This window comes from Pholcus phalangioides, unplaced genomic scaffold, assembly GCF_987345545.1.
Source record: "Pholcus phalangioides strain wild (caught in Gottingen) unplaced genomic scaffold, Ppha-v1.0 ptg000015l_1, whole genome shotgun sequence".
NCBI lineage: Eukaryota > Metazoa > Arthropoda > Arachnida > Araneae > Pholcidae > Pholcus > Pholcus phalangioides.
Genome location: NW_028301608.1, coordinates 35,789,038 through 35,804,422, shown reverse-complemented (window position 1 = coordinate 35,804,422; position 15,385 = coordinate 35,789,038). Strand labels below are relative to the sequence as shown.

The 15,385-nt window shown below is 32.0% G+C and overlaps 1 protein-coding gene across 4 annotated transcripts in view; it reads right to left on the bottom strand.

Annotated features, from left to right (window-relative positions):
* LOC149075925 (protein O-linked-mannose beta-1,2-N-acetylglucosaminyltransferase 1-like) overlaps window positions 1-15,385 on the bottom strand; it is a 59,501-nt gene that overhangs the window by 39,403 nt on the left and 4,713 nt on the right. For 2 of the 4 annotated variants that reach the window (XM_089243441.1, XM_089243439.1), the window contains 14 exons: window positions 15,220-15,297; window positions 11,194-11,232; window positions 10,400-10,457; window positions 10,017-10,166; window positions 9,112-9,221; window positions 8,707-8,791; window positions 8,394-8,520; window positions 5,616-5,682; window positions 5,428-5,526; window positions 2,889-2,981; window positions 2,656-2,732; window positions 2,112-2,205; window positions 1,023-1,072; window positions 139-265 (listed from right to left, as the gene is read on the bottom strand). In XM_089243441.1, the coding sequence (XP_089099567.1) occupies window positions 139-265; window positions 1,023-1,072; window positions 2,112-2,205; window positions 2,656-2,732; window positions 2,889-2,981; window positions 5,428-5,526; window positions 5,616-5,682; window positions 8,394-8,520; window positions 8,707-8,791; window positions 9,112-9,221; window positions 10,017-10,166; window positions 10,400-10,457; window positions 11,194-11,232; window positions 15,220-15,297 (1,254 nt within the window). The remainder of the gene's footprint in view (window positions 1-138; window positions 266-1,022; window positions 1,073-2,111; window positions 2,206-2,655; window positions 2,733-2,888; window positions 2,982-5,427; window positions 5,527-5,615; window positions 5,683-8,393; window positions 8,521-8,706; window positions 8,792-9,111; window positions 9,222-10,016; window positions 10,167-10,399; window positions 10,458-11,193; window positions 11,233-15,219; window positions 15,298-15,385) is intronic. The other 2 variants (XM_089243440.1, XM_089243442.1) reach the window with 1 other exon arrangement.

The following is a 15,385-nucleotide window of genomic DNA, read 5'->3' as shown; positions in this document are numbered from 1 at the left end:
TTTGGCAAGAAAAAATTTCCTGTACTTTTAAGCAAAAGTAGTTGTGTATAACACATGAAATAAAACCATCAAAAATATATATACAGATGCTAAAATAAATATCATTTTTCTTTATATATAATTTCTTTTAAAATTTACCATTCTCATTGAAAGCAGAAATAGATAGAATTGTTGGATCCATCAGCAACAGTGGCAACGTCTGTCCAAAATAAAGAAGGAAGTCTGGAGACAAAACTGTATTCCCATGGACTAGAATGAATTCTCTCTAAAAAAAAATAAAAAAGAAGAAAATATTTTATACACTCTTTAAAACTGAATATATTGCTATGTTCATAAAAATGAAATTAAACTTTGCATTTCAAGCATGTTATATTACATAAGCATGTCTCACACATTATGTAATTCATTTATTTCAACAACCCCACATATAAAGTCTCTGATTCTCTAGCATGTATCAATTACATGTATAATAATGTTTGAAATCGATATTTCACACTTTGCCTGAAACCATATTGTTCCTTGCATGTCAAAAGCACAAATATGCAAATTTTCTTCCTTTTTTTATCAGCTGGTTGGATACCTGATTTTGTTATTCAAGTTTTGCCTACTACTAAACCACACACATGCACCTTATCCCCGTTCCTCTGCAGAATTTCTAACAAAGTGGTAAATGTTGAAATGTGCATGTACCTATTGTGAACCCAACGTGAAATTTGTTACTGTGTAATGCTTGTTATGCGTAGTACTACTACAACTCAATCATACATGCACCTCATACACATTCCTCTAAGGAATTTCTAATAAATTGATTATATGCAGCGCTGCTATCTGCCATCAATTTTTCTAACTATGACTGAAATACATTGATTGAATAACTGTACCGTTGTAGGCCAATTGCTCTCTGCTGCGAGACTTTTTAAAAAGGAAGATCGACTCACATTTGGGCTTTGAAATTGAGAGAGAACCACAGAAGAAATATTAGAAATGATTTTAAATAATTTTTAATAAAATTATACACTTACAGAATCAGGAAAGAGCAAACGAGCAGTTTCAAATGCCTCTCTAACTTGCTCTACGAATAAAAAAAATTGCAAACATTGATTATGAAAGAACTTTGAAAACATAACAATGTTGAAACCAAGTTTAGTAGATATTATATGTCACTGTTAATAAGACACCCACTAAAGTTTGATCAGCATGATCATCACTGATGCACATCACCATACTGTAAAACAAAAAGGTGAAATCACTACATCTTAATGAATATTTTTTTTAGTAAAAAACTTTCTAATGTTTTGAGTTTACAGTGGCCACATAATCAGTGCAAAATCATACAAACAACAGTGGTTTGCATAATCAGATCATTTTTCTTTGATCTTGAAATTTTACACAACTGCACATATAAAAGATTACATTTAAATACAATATTTTTCATTAAAAAAATTCCCTGGCACATACTACTATGTTGACCCATGAAGCTACATCATTTTATTTGTCAATATAACAGCTATGAATGAAACAACAGCAAGATGAGGTTAAAAGTCAGAAGGAATTATTGCCTGTCAAACTTTCTGAAAGCATGTGAGTGAAAAGGATCAATTGTCAGTTACAGCTTTTCAAAACATCACACTTTTGTTGAAACCAACCAAAGATTGGTGCAACTTTCAAAAATGACATTGATGGACCATAACACCCCACTTTACATCTCCAAGAGGAGATTTTGAAGCATTTCCTGGGGTAGGGGGCATCCAGAAGTCCAACACAACTTTATCGAATTCAGAAGAGGTGCAAAAGAAAAAGAGCGAGCTGACAAATTTGCTCACATTAACATAACAAAATAAAATAAGAATCCTCTATATATAAATCATGCTAAATTATTAAGAATCATCAAAATATATAAATCAAAATGAATCCATTAAAATATTATATGGATGAATCATGATCAATCAATAACAATTGTCAATGAAGGAAAAAAAAGATATCCAAAAATGTAATGATATAATATGTAAAAATATGTAAATGCATCATTTCACATATTCAAATGAAAATATATTGATAAAGGTCTTTGATTTTTCATGGCATTTAAAGCTTTCTGAAAATTTACAGCTTACCACAATGAGATGAGATTACAGTCAATTCAACTGACACAAAACCAAAAAGATCGCATAAACTAGCTACTTCTGTTTGATCTGGAAGATAAAAAACCTGAAAAAAAAAATACAATTACAGTAAAGACTTTATATAATAAATTTTTTAAGCAAGAGAGATTATACTACTACTTTATATGAATTTTTTTTTAAAGCCTATAAATAGATTTGTTTTTATACTATCAGGTGATAAGCAAGGCACACTTCTTTAGCAGGTATATAGAATTTCAGATTTCATATTCAAAAGGATTTCACTAAGGAGATGTTCATTAAAATTTCAAAAGCATTTTGAATTAATATAAATTACCAATATAAAATTTGCACTAGAAAACTCTTATATAGTTATACTATATATATTGATCATACACCCTTATCTTTATGTAATTTGCAGAACATACATGTATTCAACCCGATTTATTAAGGGACAAGCCCTGACAAATTGTTGTTCCATTGCTCAAATCATGATACCTATAGATTGATATCACAATGACTAAATTAATATACTCACCACAACTAATGAGGGATTTAATCCTGATTGCCTAATTAGAGTTTCAAGCATCACAGGAAGATAAGAAGTATTTCTACCTGAAATTTGCGCAAGTAAATATACATGTATAGTTTCCATCAGTATAGTTAGAGGAATGTGACCAAAACAATAAAAATTTATATATACATATATATCCGTTTCCTCTATTATATATCTAATAATGTATTAATGATAACAAAGCTGAAATAACATACCACTGATTACTATAACAGGCACAGTGTATATTCTTTTAGGAATTGGAGCTCTGAGGGGTGATGATGGTAAAAGTGGTTCGTTTATCGCATCAGCTGTTGAGAATATTGTAAAAAATTTATCAATCATTGGATGAAAGATGGTAAGATTGAGTTAATAAAATTCAAATTTAAATATTTTTTATCTTTTATTTAAGCATATTCAACTGCTTATTCCTTACTAATACAGTAATTTTTAATTTTTTTTCATCATAGCCATAAACTTGAAAATTTTGGATTATTTGAGTAAACTGTTGAAAAAAAATTCAATTTTCAAATGACCATATCATGTCATAATGAATCTGTCATGTCATGTCTAATATCCTTTAAAATAACATTGGAAAGGTAAAAGTAGTAAACATTGTAATAAAGCACTGCTAAAAGGAAAAATATTAAGAAATCCAAAAAACTGTTTTTGGAGCTTGTAGGGACGTCCACATTTGTGATCTCTTTAGGTTGCTTTTTTTAACCACTGAGAAGACTACCAGGCACTTTTGATGTTAATACAAGATTTCTCAAAAGACTGGTTATTTTTGGAGATGATGATTACAAGGATGAAAATTCACCTCTGCCCCCCCCCCCCATGGGAACAGCTATGTTTCCATAGCTTAGTTGGTAGACCACTCGTCCAGCAACCGAGAGACTGGAGTCTGTGTCCATGTGGGGGGCAGAGATGAATTTTCTTCCTTGTAATCATCATCTCCAAAAATAACCAGTCTTTCAAGGAATCTCGCATTAAAAAGTGGAAAGGACATTTGTACATACTTTTCATGTTGACAACATTATATAAAGCATTGCTCATGTGACCTTTCAGCATGAAAAATTATGGGGTTTTTTTGGCACTTACATCATTCATCATTTTTCAAAGCCTTAAAAGTCTCACTGTTTATGATATCTTGATTTGCTTCATATTATGTTACATGATCAAATTCTATATTATCACATGGAATGTGATATTCTGCACTGATATAGAATCAAAGTATACAAAACAGTAAGTAATAGTATAGTAAGTTATAAACTACACAATGTAGAAAAAATCAATATACATCGAAAGATAATACAGATTGGTATTATCAAGTATGGACCTGTTTTGATAAAAATATTTTAAAAAGCTGTTAAAAGATAGAGAAAAATTGCTTAAAGCAATGTTTCGCAACCTCTCTGGACCCAAGGACCAATAAAACGTCTGAAACAATTCGATGAACCACTTGTATTCGTATTATGGGAGATTCCTTTATTTTCAGTTGTTTTGAATTTTTTTAATACCCCTTTTTTTCAATGATGCTTATTTGAATTTAAAATGTTTACTAAAATCATAAATAAAAAAACAGCGTTTTCATAGCTTATTATGATAATTATGGCTATATATACAAATATTCATCTCGCATATTTGTCACAGGATCAACGTTTTTTTCAATTTTTCAATGATTTTAAACACAGTTGGTAATTTTGCTGACACAACTGTTTTTTTTTTTTGGTTTTTTTTTTTTAACAAAAATTGCTTACATCTTGTAATTTACCATATTTAAGAGAGAGAGATCCCAGTATTCCTTATTTTTTTCAAACGAAATATGGCCATTCTGTCACTTGAATGTTTTTTTTTAGCCAGATACATTTTTGTTTACTGTGATTTGTATCAGAAATTTATTCCCCCCACCCATTTTAACAGTAATTAGCAAATTTGTCGTAAATGCATTTTTTTGGCTAAAATTAGTGATATCCCATATTTAAGATCACAATTTCCTGCATTATGAAATAAATATTAATTATGAATTGACATAGAATTTTCTATTTGAACCCATGTGGATATTACTAATATCAATTACAACAGTTGAATAATTTTTCATTCAGTTATGATTAAATTATCAAGTCTGCCTGCAGACTCACTGCATAGAGCAACAGGCCTACAGCGGTAAAGTCTTCAAACATTACACTTCACTCATAGTTCAAAAAATATGTGGTAGATGCAGCACTATAACAAGCATTACACAGAAACAAGCTTCACATTAGGTTCACAACACGTACACACACATTCAAACATGTACCATTTCATTAGAAGTTCCGCAGAGGAATATGGATGACATATATTTGTGGTTCAGTAGTAGAAGTCTGCCTGCGGACCACCTATGTCATCGTCTTGGTCTGCAGGCTGGGCATAGGTTGAGAAATGCTGTCTTAAAGCATCTGAAAGAGATGGATTCAACGGGTTTTTTTTCAATTACTATAATATTTCTTCAGGCACACCTTAAGTGACGTGGAGAATGTCAAATATATTTTGCATTTCTTGCTACTATGTTATTTGTAACATGAGTGTTAAAAAAGAATGCAAGTAATGATGGAGAAGTAAAAGAAAAAGAAATTTAAATCTTCTCTTTCAAATGTTTTAAGCCCTTTGTCTCCATCTGTAATAGCATTTTTTTTTTTAAATTTCAAAACAGATTCAGACTTCTGGACCACAATGTATTTGAACAAATTGAATAAGAAATAACACCATCATAATTACCATCACAGAAAAGTGGGAAATCGCCATAACTTTCACAAAATTCAACTCTTTGGGCATTTATTCTTGGTGAAGGATCAGGGTGTATTGGCTGTCCTTTGACTAAAAATTTATAATTGAAAACAAAATAAGAAATAGACGAAGCAGACATTTTCACTTAGAAATCTATTTCTAACATAATCCAAACTCACTTTCAAAGGGTACACAGAAGCGCACATCATGATGCTTAGGCCATCCACTATTCTCAACTGTATGCAACTAAAAAAATAATAAAAGCACACATCAATCATGAAGGAATAAATACAAGATCAGAGAAATACATTGAATTAAATTAGGTGAACAAAAATATCTAAAAATGTTTTGGTAAATTAAAAAAAAAGGATGTTATCTAAGAAAGCAATCACAAATACAAGGGAATATCTCTCTTCAAATCTAGTCTAGATCTGTTTCATAATTTTTAAATATTTGAAACAATGAAAGCATAAAATTATTTGCATCACTGCATGACAACTTAGTTTTTTTCAACACTAGAAATAATATATTTAATATTCAGAGTTTAAACCAGGGTTGCAAACATAGCTTTTATTTTTTAAAAACCCAGCCTGGGTGGGTTTCATTAAAAAATAACCTCAATATTTGGGCAAAATGAGGGAAATTGAACTTCTCCCCCTTCCCACCCCCACCCCCCACAAGTGGGAAATAATTAATCATCATCAACCATTTCCAATCAACTGCTGGATTGTCTCCCTAAATTTTTCTGTTTTACTCTGTCTGATGCTTTAGCCATCCAGTTGACTACAGCCACTTTTCTGATCTCGTCCATGCATCCTGCATGGAGACACCTTCCCGGACATTTAACACCACGGAGGTACCAATCTAGAATACTTATAGTCCATCGGTTGTTTTTTCTTCTTGCCCATTTCTATTTTTAGACGTTTAATTCTTTCCATGACATCATATACCGTTGTTTAGTTCCTTATCCAAGTGATTCATTTTCTGTCTCTCCCTGTGATGCCTAGCATACATCTTTCTATGTTCCTTCGTGTTGTTTGTAGCCTTTATATCATCTTGCTTGTAAGTGCTCATATTTCAGCGCTGTAAGTCAGTGCTGGTAGCACACACACACTGGTTAAACACTTTTCTTTTCAGACATAATGGCATGTGGGCTAGAATTAGTTTGTGCCAAAAGTGCTCCATCCGATCCCGATTCTTCCTTTATCTCATTAATGATTCTGTTGCCCGTGGTAATTTCTTGACCCAGGTATACATAAATTTCTACTTCTTCCATCTGTGTTGTTGAGCAAGATCTTCTTCAAAGTAAAGAAGTTGAACATAACTTTAGTCTTTTGCAGATTCATTTTCAAACCCACCTAAATACTTGCCTTCGCCAGATCTTCTATCATTTCTTCTAGTTCATCTGAATTACTGTTGATAATAACAATGTCTTCGGCAAAATATAAAATGGTTCAGAAATTCTCAATTCCTCTTTCTCATCCCAATCTAATTTTCTGAATACTTCTTCTAACAGCAGTACAGAGCTTTAGTGAGATAGCATTACCCTATCAGACTCCTTTTCCAAGTTTAATCTATGCTTTTCCTTTATCCAAACCAATGGTTGTAGTTGCTTTGCCATATATTTTCTTAATGATATTGATGTAAGTCTTCTCTAGCCCCAAATCACATCTAGAGCTTTAATAACAGCAGATGTGAAGACAGAGTCAAACACTTTCTCAAAATCAATGAAGGCCATACACTATGATAATTCATATTTCTTGTGTGTCTCTGAGTTCCTTGATTGTTTGGGTGTTGAAAAATATTCAACTTAAATATGTATGTATATCCTTTATTATGTCTGAATATACACTTTTGGTGCATGTTAAATAATACATTTGATGAATAAAATTGACATTCTTATCGGGTAAATAATTGCTCACATGAGCACACCTACTTCTGAATAACTAAACCTTAAGTCATATGTGAAACTGTGGCAAGAAAATTTTTTGTGGTAATACAAATGAATTTAGATAATAAAAATTCACTCATGAAGAGTTAGGTTCAAAATAAAAAAAAAACAGGTAGGTATGATGAACATTTAAAGGGTTTTTTCAAATGTTGTTACCCTGTAATACAAAATTACATTTCAAATTCTGCTTTAGACATCTTATTGTATTTACAATTATTTATATAGTAACCTATATGACGATTGTGCCGAAATTCAGCATAAAACGTTGCTGTGTTATGCAAGCATGTACATCCATGTCAACCGAAATGTTTGTAAGGTAGAAATAGCATCGTTATCAAAAAAATCTTTGTTAGCCGCAACATTAGTAAGACAAGGTGTTTATTAGCTGAGGTATCTCTGTATTCAACTCAAGAGCCAGTGTGGCATGGTGGTAAGATGCTTGTTTACCACTGCGATGGTTGCCGTGAAGTCTCAGGTTTGATCCGGGAAAAGAATATAAATAACAAGATATTTTCCCTAACAAGCTTGAGGTGACCACTAATAGATGGCACCTTCATTTCCAGTCCAACTCATTAATGGCAGTAAATTGCAATATAGTAATACAGCCAGATTTGATGTTTGGTGAAGTAGTGTACTTAGATGAATAAAGAAATGTATCTTGTGGCAAGTGTATTTTGATATGTTTATATATCTTTCCCCCCCCCCCCCACCACCATACACACACGTACACATGCAATATTATATTTTCATACTTTTTTGCAACATCTGGAGGATTTTACGTTTTTTAAATTAAACATTATATAGGTATCATTCAAGATAAGACATGTTAAAGCATAAAAATGTTCTGCAAATTTTACAAACTAGATGGCAGACTCAAATACAACCATAACAGATACCTCTATAAAACCTTATAGATGGCAAAAAAACACAAAAAGAAACATGTTTATTGAACAGAAATTTTAGAATGATACTTTCAGTGAAAGAAAAAAAAAAAGCAAATGCTTACAGATTCAAATGGAGAAAATCCATTCAGTCCTTTTTGTGTAATAAGATACCAACTACCTCTGTAGTTGAGATTTTGAATCATAGCACTCCCGAGTTCATGGAAAAGAAGTCTGGCAACACGAGACAACCTAATGAAATGATAATATTACACGAGAAAGAAAACATACATTTATTTTATCTTCACTTTTTTAACTGCTGAAATTTGCATATTGACACAAAAATTCAAAACAAAGCTTATGCGATAATTCTATGAAAATGATATCATAAATGTAATAAGGAATTATTAGTTTACAAAATTAATAAAACAGCCTTACTTTCTAGTTGGCTCATCAAAAGTCAAGAGAATAATAATATCACCAGGACGCAAAGTTAAGAGTAAAGTCTCAAGAGCTGTAGACTCTGAAATAAAAAAATTTTACTTTTGTGATACAGACATAGAAGAATGAAATTAAAACAAGAAATAAATAATTTTTAGTTTCAGAAATTATTAGAAACTAAGGAAAAATGAAATGGCACCCTCAACTAATAAAAGTTTTACAACACAATATGCCCAATACAAAAGTAAAATCTGCAAGTCTTTGATCAAAGGCAATTTTCAAGTGAGAGCAAATTGTACTGTTCACATTATATAAAGTTGCCATATTTTACAATATCATATTAGGTGGAACTGTATCAGACATTACTATACATGCAAAAAAATGAAGCTTGAGCAGTCCTACCTTTCTCATATGTATCGAAATGGCCAACCTTGGAAACTGTTCGAGTCATGTTATCCACCACTACAATATTAATGCCTCTTCCACCATTATTAACACTCTTTGTCAAAATGCTATGGAATGAAAGAAAAGATTTTTCATTAGATTCATAGTAAATTCTACAGATGCTGAAAAGAGAATTTTACAGGAATTCTTCTCCTCAAATAATTCAAAAAATCCATTTCAAAAACATCAAAACCGAATTCAAATGAAATGCTGATCATTGCAGAGAAACATAATATCTTCTTCTGCTATTAATACAAAGCACTGATAACTGGATACAATGCAAAGATTATTATTAATTATTTTTTGGAAGGAAAATTTCACAAGCCTTTGTGGAAAATCAAACCACTGTCATCCTTGCAATCCAGGCTAATGTGCTGAACGTTAAGCTAGAAAAGCACTGATATTTTCCTTCCTCAGAGTATACATGTGGACTGAACAGGATTGTGTGTGATAAGCAACCTCCGACCTCAGTTCATTATCAGATTAGTTCCCAGAATTGGGGAGAGTGACATTATCATCATTCTCTGCATGCCTTCATCTAAAAGTAAAGGAATAATAATTTTAAGCCCATGTAGTTGATAAGCTGTCATCTGGTGGCAGTGTCAGCAATGTGAGCTTTGACGCAGCTCTGAAAAGAGCCTTTTTTTCCGAGTGTCTGACTGTCCATGTACAGCACAGTTCAGCACACACACAAGCTCTAAGGAAAGAGGATTCATTGTCTTTGTAGTCTAGAGTTTTAGGGCACTCACCCAGCAAGTGAAAGTGCATGGGTTCAATTCCCCACAAGGGCAGTTGAATTTTCTTTCCTGGATTTATCTTTGCATCAGCCAACTGACAAAACCTTCCCATATAGTTTTACTCACTATTTGCCATCAAGACACAAACGAGGCTCATCTTTGTGATCTTTTCCGGTATAGATGTGAACAGGAAATTCGTGAGGTCTACATGTCTTATGCAATCCACAATTTAGAAGAACTTCACCAAATTTCATTCCAGGAGGCAAGAGAAGAATTCTAATATAAAACAGAAGGGAAATTATAGTAGCAGTTTTTCAAAAAAATTTTAAAAGAATGCATAATTTCATGGAACATGCTGCAAGATATGTGCATATCATTTTCCCTATTTACATTCTATGTTTAGGTAAGCGCAAATCTGTGAACTATTAACATTGATATGTCAATGTTCATATGCATTTTATTCTGAACATTATAGCTCCCATATTGTCTTCAATACAATAAACTCTTACTCGTTTGGAATAAACCCGCTGTGTTGCAAGAGGTTGTCACTGTAATCATCGGTTGGTGCTGCAAATAAAATTTCTCATAAATATTCAATGATATAAAATATATCAAAATGTTCTGTGCCATGTTAAAAAGTCATGAAATATTTAATTTTTCAAATCTGCATATGATCATAAAGCAAACTACTTGGCAATTTAACATGCACTACACTACACATGCTCTACTCTCTACATGCTTACAGCTGCTATTTTATGCTTCTCCTTTCTCCATACTGAAACATTTAAATTTTTTTATCATTGAAACAAAAAAGCTCAGAATTAAAAAAAAACTTTTTTTTCTCCCCCAATGGCTTCTAATATAGCTTTATTTTTTTATACTTTGTGTACATAATTTTTGAGTGTGTTAACCCTCTGATCATTTCAGAAATGTAACAAACACTTTTATTTTCATATTATGCTGAATGTGTTTCTCACCTTTCTGTTCCTTCTACTTTTCATTTTTATGCATCAAAATATAGAAATATTTATTCATTATTTTATGATCAATAGTTTTCCTAAGAGTAAAGTTGCTTTGAAACCCTTGGCAGTCAGAGGATTAACATTCCCAACAATAAATATACTATAGCTACTACAAGCAAGAAGCATCATGCTTAAAGCATGCTATCAGCATGCTTTATTATTCACAATAATAATAAAAGGATAGGAGGAAAACTACTTCAGCAGAAAAAAATGTGAAAGCATCATCTACTATTGCTATCTGACATGCATAAAGTTTATTTGTTTGTTATTTTTTTTCAAACCTGTATCATTCCCATAATCCTCCAGTATCAATTTTCCACCTAGAAAAATTTTTTGTTGAAAAGTTACTTTTCATAGCTATCCATTCTCACAGGAAAAAAAATTAATCATCAAATTGAGAATACATTAATTGTTCTTTGTTTAAAAAAAATTATTCTCAATTATATAAATAATATACAGTGATACACTGTGACTTATGGACACCTCAGCCTCAGCTTATAAATTTTTCAGCTAGCAAAAATTTTGTTATGGATATTTCTACCTCAGCTAATGAATGCTTTAGTTGACATTGACATTGATGCATGCACCCATATAGCACAGCAACATTGTAAACTGAATTTTCTCACACTCATTGTCAGAATTATGGTTTTTTGAGCATGATTAACTTATAAATGCTTCAGAATAATTTTCCAGAAAGCTCTTGAGTCATTCTATGAAAGATGAATGATTAAGAAAAGCAAAAAGTGTATTTTAAAAAAAAACTGCACTTGGATGTTTCCAGTGCACACATTCTTTAAGTGTGCATTCTTTAAGCCTCTTAGCATGGATCACATTATTAAAAAAAAAAAAACTTGGTAATGGTCTGGATATTCTAAGAGATTATCTTATCCATATGCATATGTATGTGACCAGAAATGAACTGACCACATCACAATAGAGGACACCTATGAATTGACTGGGTTATGTACATGGTGTTAAATATAAAGGGCTCCTGGTATCTCATATTCCAGTAAATTCTTTTTAATCCAATTGTGAAATTGTACATCTCAAACTTCAATCTTTTTCGTATAGCTTCTTAGGGTTTTATAATATATATATATATTGCTGCTGCTGCACCTGGAGCAAATGAAACAATTTCTCATAAAAACTTCTGGGAAATCATGTTTCTGTTAATGAGTGTTTACAGAAAGAATTATCTTCATCAGTTCAGGTTTGACTATAATAGAATATAAATTCCCCATTTATAAGTTAAATATTAATATGAAAGCAATAACCAAATTGTTATCATAAAAATCAATGTTTGAAGAGAGATTCCTAACATTAGTTGATAAATATTTTAGACATATTGCATAAGCACACAATTGCTTATATCACTGATAACCAATTTTCTTAAGCTGTGTATAAGCATGGCTGTGTAAATGCTTCTGTGCAAAAAGAAAAATAACTAAATGCACTGGTGTAGCCTATGTGGCATATTGCCATTTTGTGCAAGTGAAATATATATATATATATATATACAGGAAACATTGGTGATGACCATGGCATTTTTTCTCTTTTTTCTAAATTTAGCCTCTTCTTTGAGCAATTTGCTTTTCTGTGGCTCATATGTTTGAATATACAATTACAGAATTAAACAAGGTAAATTAGAACATGAACTTGAATAAATTGATAAATGTTAACCCAATAAAAATCATTCTGCTTCACAAGTGAAACAACAAATGATTTTCAAGCATTTTAAGCATGAGTGCTATTATAAGTTAAACAAAAAAATTTATGGAAACAGTTATTTTCCGGATATTATGCTGAGGTGAGCTCGGAAAGAAAAGTCATCACGTCTCCGCCGGGACTCGAACCCAGGCCCTCTTGCATACCGGGCAAGCATGCTACCATCTACATACGTGCGTGAAATTAGGAAGGCAGATTCATGTGTCTCCAGTGGTGTAGATGGTAGCATGCTTGCCCGGTATGCAAGAGGGCCTGGGTTCGAGTCCCGGCGGAGACGTGATGACTTTTCTTTCCGAGCTCACCTCAGCATAATATCCGGAAAATAACTGTTTCCTTGATATCTCTGGCTGAGAAAAAAGCCATCTATATCTCTCTAAACCGTCCCACCCGGGGGCCATTTCCTGAAGTTAAGAGAGGCTACTAATGCCTCTACTTCAGCGCCTCACGACACAGTGCGTGAAATTAGGAAGGCAGATTCATGTGTCTCCAGTGGTGTAGATGGTAGCATGCTTGCCCGGTATGCAAGAGGGCCTGGGTTCGAGTCCCGGCGGAGACGTGATGACTTTTCTTTCCGAGCTCACCTCAGCATAATATCCGGAAAATAACTGTTTCCTTGATATCTCTGGCTGAGAAAAAAGCCATCTATATCTCTCTAAAAAAATTTATACTTGAAACACTCATACTTTTAAGATATGTAAGAATGTTGATAATTTGTACAAGAAAATGATGGAAATTAAAAAAAGGTATTAATGAATATATCTTATTAAAAAAAACTTTGAAGAAACTTTTAGAATTTGCAAAGATAAGTCAGTTGAAAAAGAACTTGTTCTAAATTTTGATATTGATTCACAATTATACAGGCTGGCTACTCATCATTTTCCAAACATAATTTTCAAATCTTTAGTCTTAGAGAAGGCAAATGTTGTCACTCATCTTCCCAGAAGATGTTTAAGTAAAAAAAGTCATTGCTAAAAAAGTTATAGAACATAATATTTTTATATGGTCCAGACTCTATAAACCATATTAGTAAAAACTGTTTGTGGTTAAAATTTTTTTATTTAAAAGCATGTTAAATTATAAGTCTTATCACCAAAATTGATCTAGTAATGAAACAGAGTTTTGTGAATTTTAAGAACACTCCTAATATATGGCCAAGCTTCAAGGGGCTGTTTAAAAATTTATACCCAATAACCAATAATCTTTCTGAGGTTTCATTTCATGGCATAACCCTAGGAACTTTAATAGTGGCCTTGATGAATAAATTGACCGCAAGTTGTCTTTAAAATAATTTTATGTATAAACCACTATTTTTCAGTAGAAAAGATGTTATAGCTTTAATAATATAATTCCAACCAGTTTTGGTTGTAGAAGGGCTGGTTTTTCTTTTCATGAATAAGATATGACTTGGAAGATGTGCACTTAATATAAAAAATTAAATTTCATAACTTTATCACACAAACACAATTTTTTTTTTTACTTAAATGGCTTCTAAGATAGGGTGGCCAGATCATGCATTTGATAGATGGCACCTTCATTTCCCACCCAACTTCGCTTGTTGGAAATTGCCATATGGCAATATATGACTGGAGTTGGTGTGCCATAAAGTAAATCATGCATTTGTGAAACTGGGACTAATCTCAATGAAAACTGAGACATAATGCTAATTTTTTGATAAAAATTGGTGCATCTTGAAAAATATTTCTCAGAGAGAAAATACAATGACAAATTGCACAGCAATGGATAGAATAGCTTATTGGTGATGACGCTTGATCCTTGTCACATGCATACAACCCCTCTCCCCATAAATATCTGATCTATATGTTTTTTGTCTTGTACAGTTTGTTCAGTTCAGTGTCAAATTACAAACCTATAATGCAATAAAAATACTGTGCAATAACATTGTATGGGCATAAAGTTATATTGTTGAGACAAAAAAACCTAATAAAAAATATGAATTGAAAAATAATTTTGCACAACAAATGTTAAAAGGTGGCTGTTCTAAGACCATGAAAATGTTCAGAATATTTCGAATAATATAATAAATTATAGAAAATAATTCTAGGAGAGAAAATAATGCTAAAGGAATCCTAGATCATTTTTGCACTGGATCCCACATCTCATAGGAACGGCCCTGAGTTTGAGTACCAAGTTGGCCACTCTGTGCCATTATGGTGATTAACATGAATTTCCCATCAAAACTTATGACTATGTTGATGGCTAGATTCAAAGCTAAAAAAAAGGAGGTAGGTTTAAAACTTTGGAACAAAATCGTTCTGGCTACTAAATGTTAAAAAATAATTTAATTTATTTAATCTTTGATCATTTAAATTGAAAACCAGGACATACAAGAGTCTTAAAAACACTTTTTGGAACAGTATACTTTTTAGCAAAAATCTGGAAGATCTGGCCATTATATTCTTCGACGATGTTGTGACATTTTTTGCACGGTTAGTTTTACAAGTTTTCTCTAAGAGTAACGATCACAGTATCAGCTAATGGACATCAATCAGAATGATCACTCTATATAGGTATAAAATAAAAACTCTTATTTCTCTAAATTAATTTTTTAAAAGTATACATACCAGAACCAGCTAGCAGATAAGAGAAAAGCAGATACATGCCAATTATGATAGCCATAGCCAGACCCATTCTGCAAACAGCTGAAAAATGTGTTGTTTATATTTATTAATCCAATGATGAATTTTCACAGATTCAATAAAAATACAGTAGAACCTTGATTATCCGAAC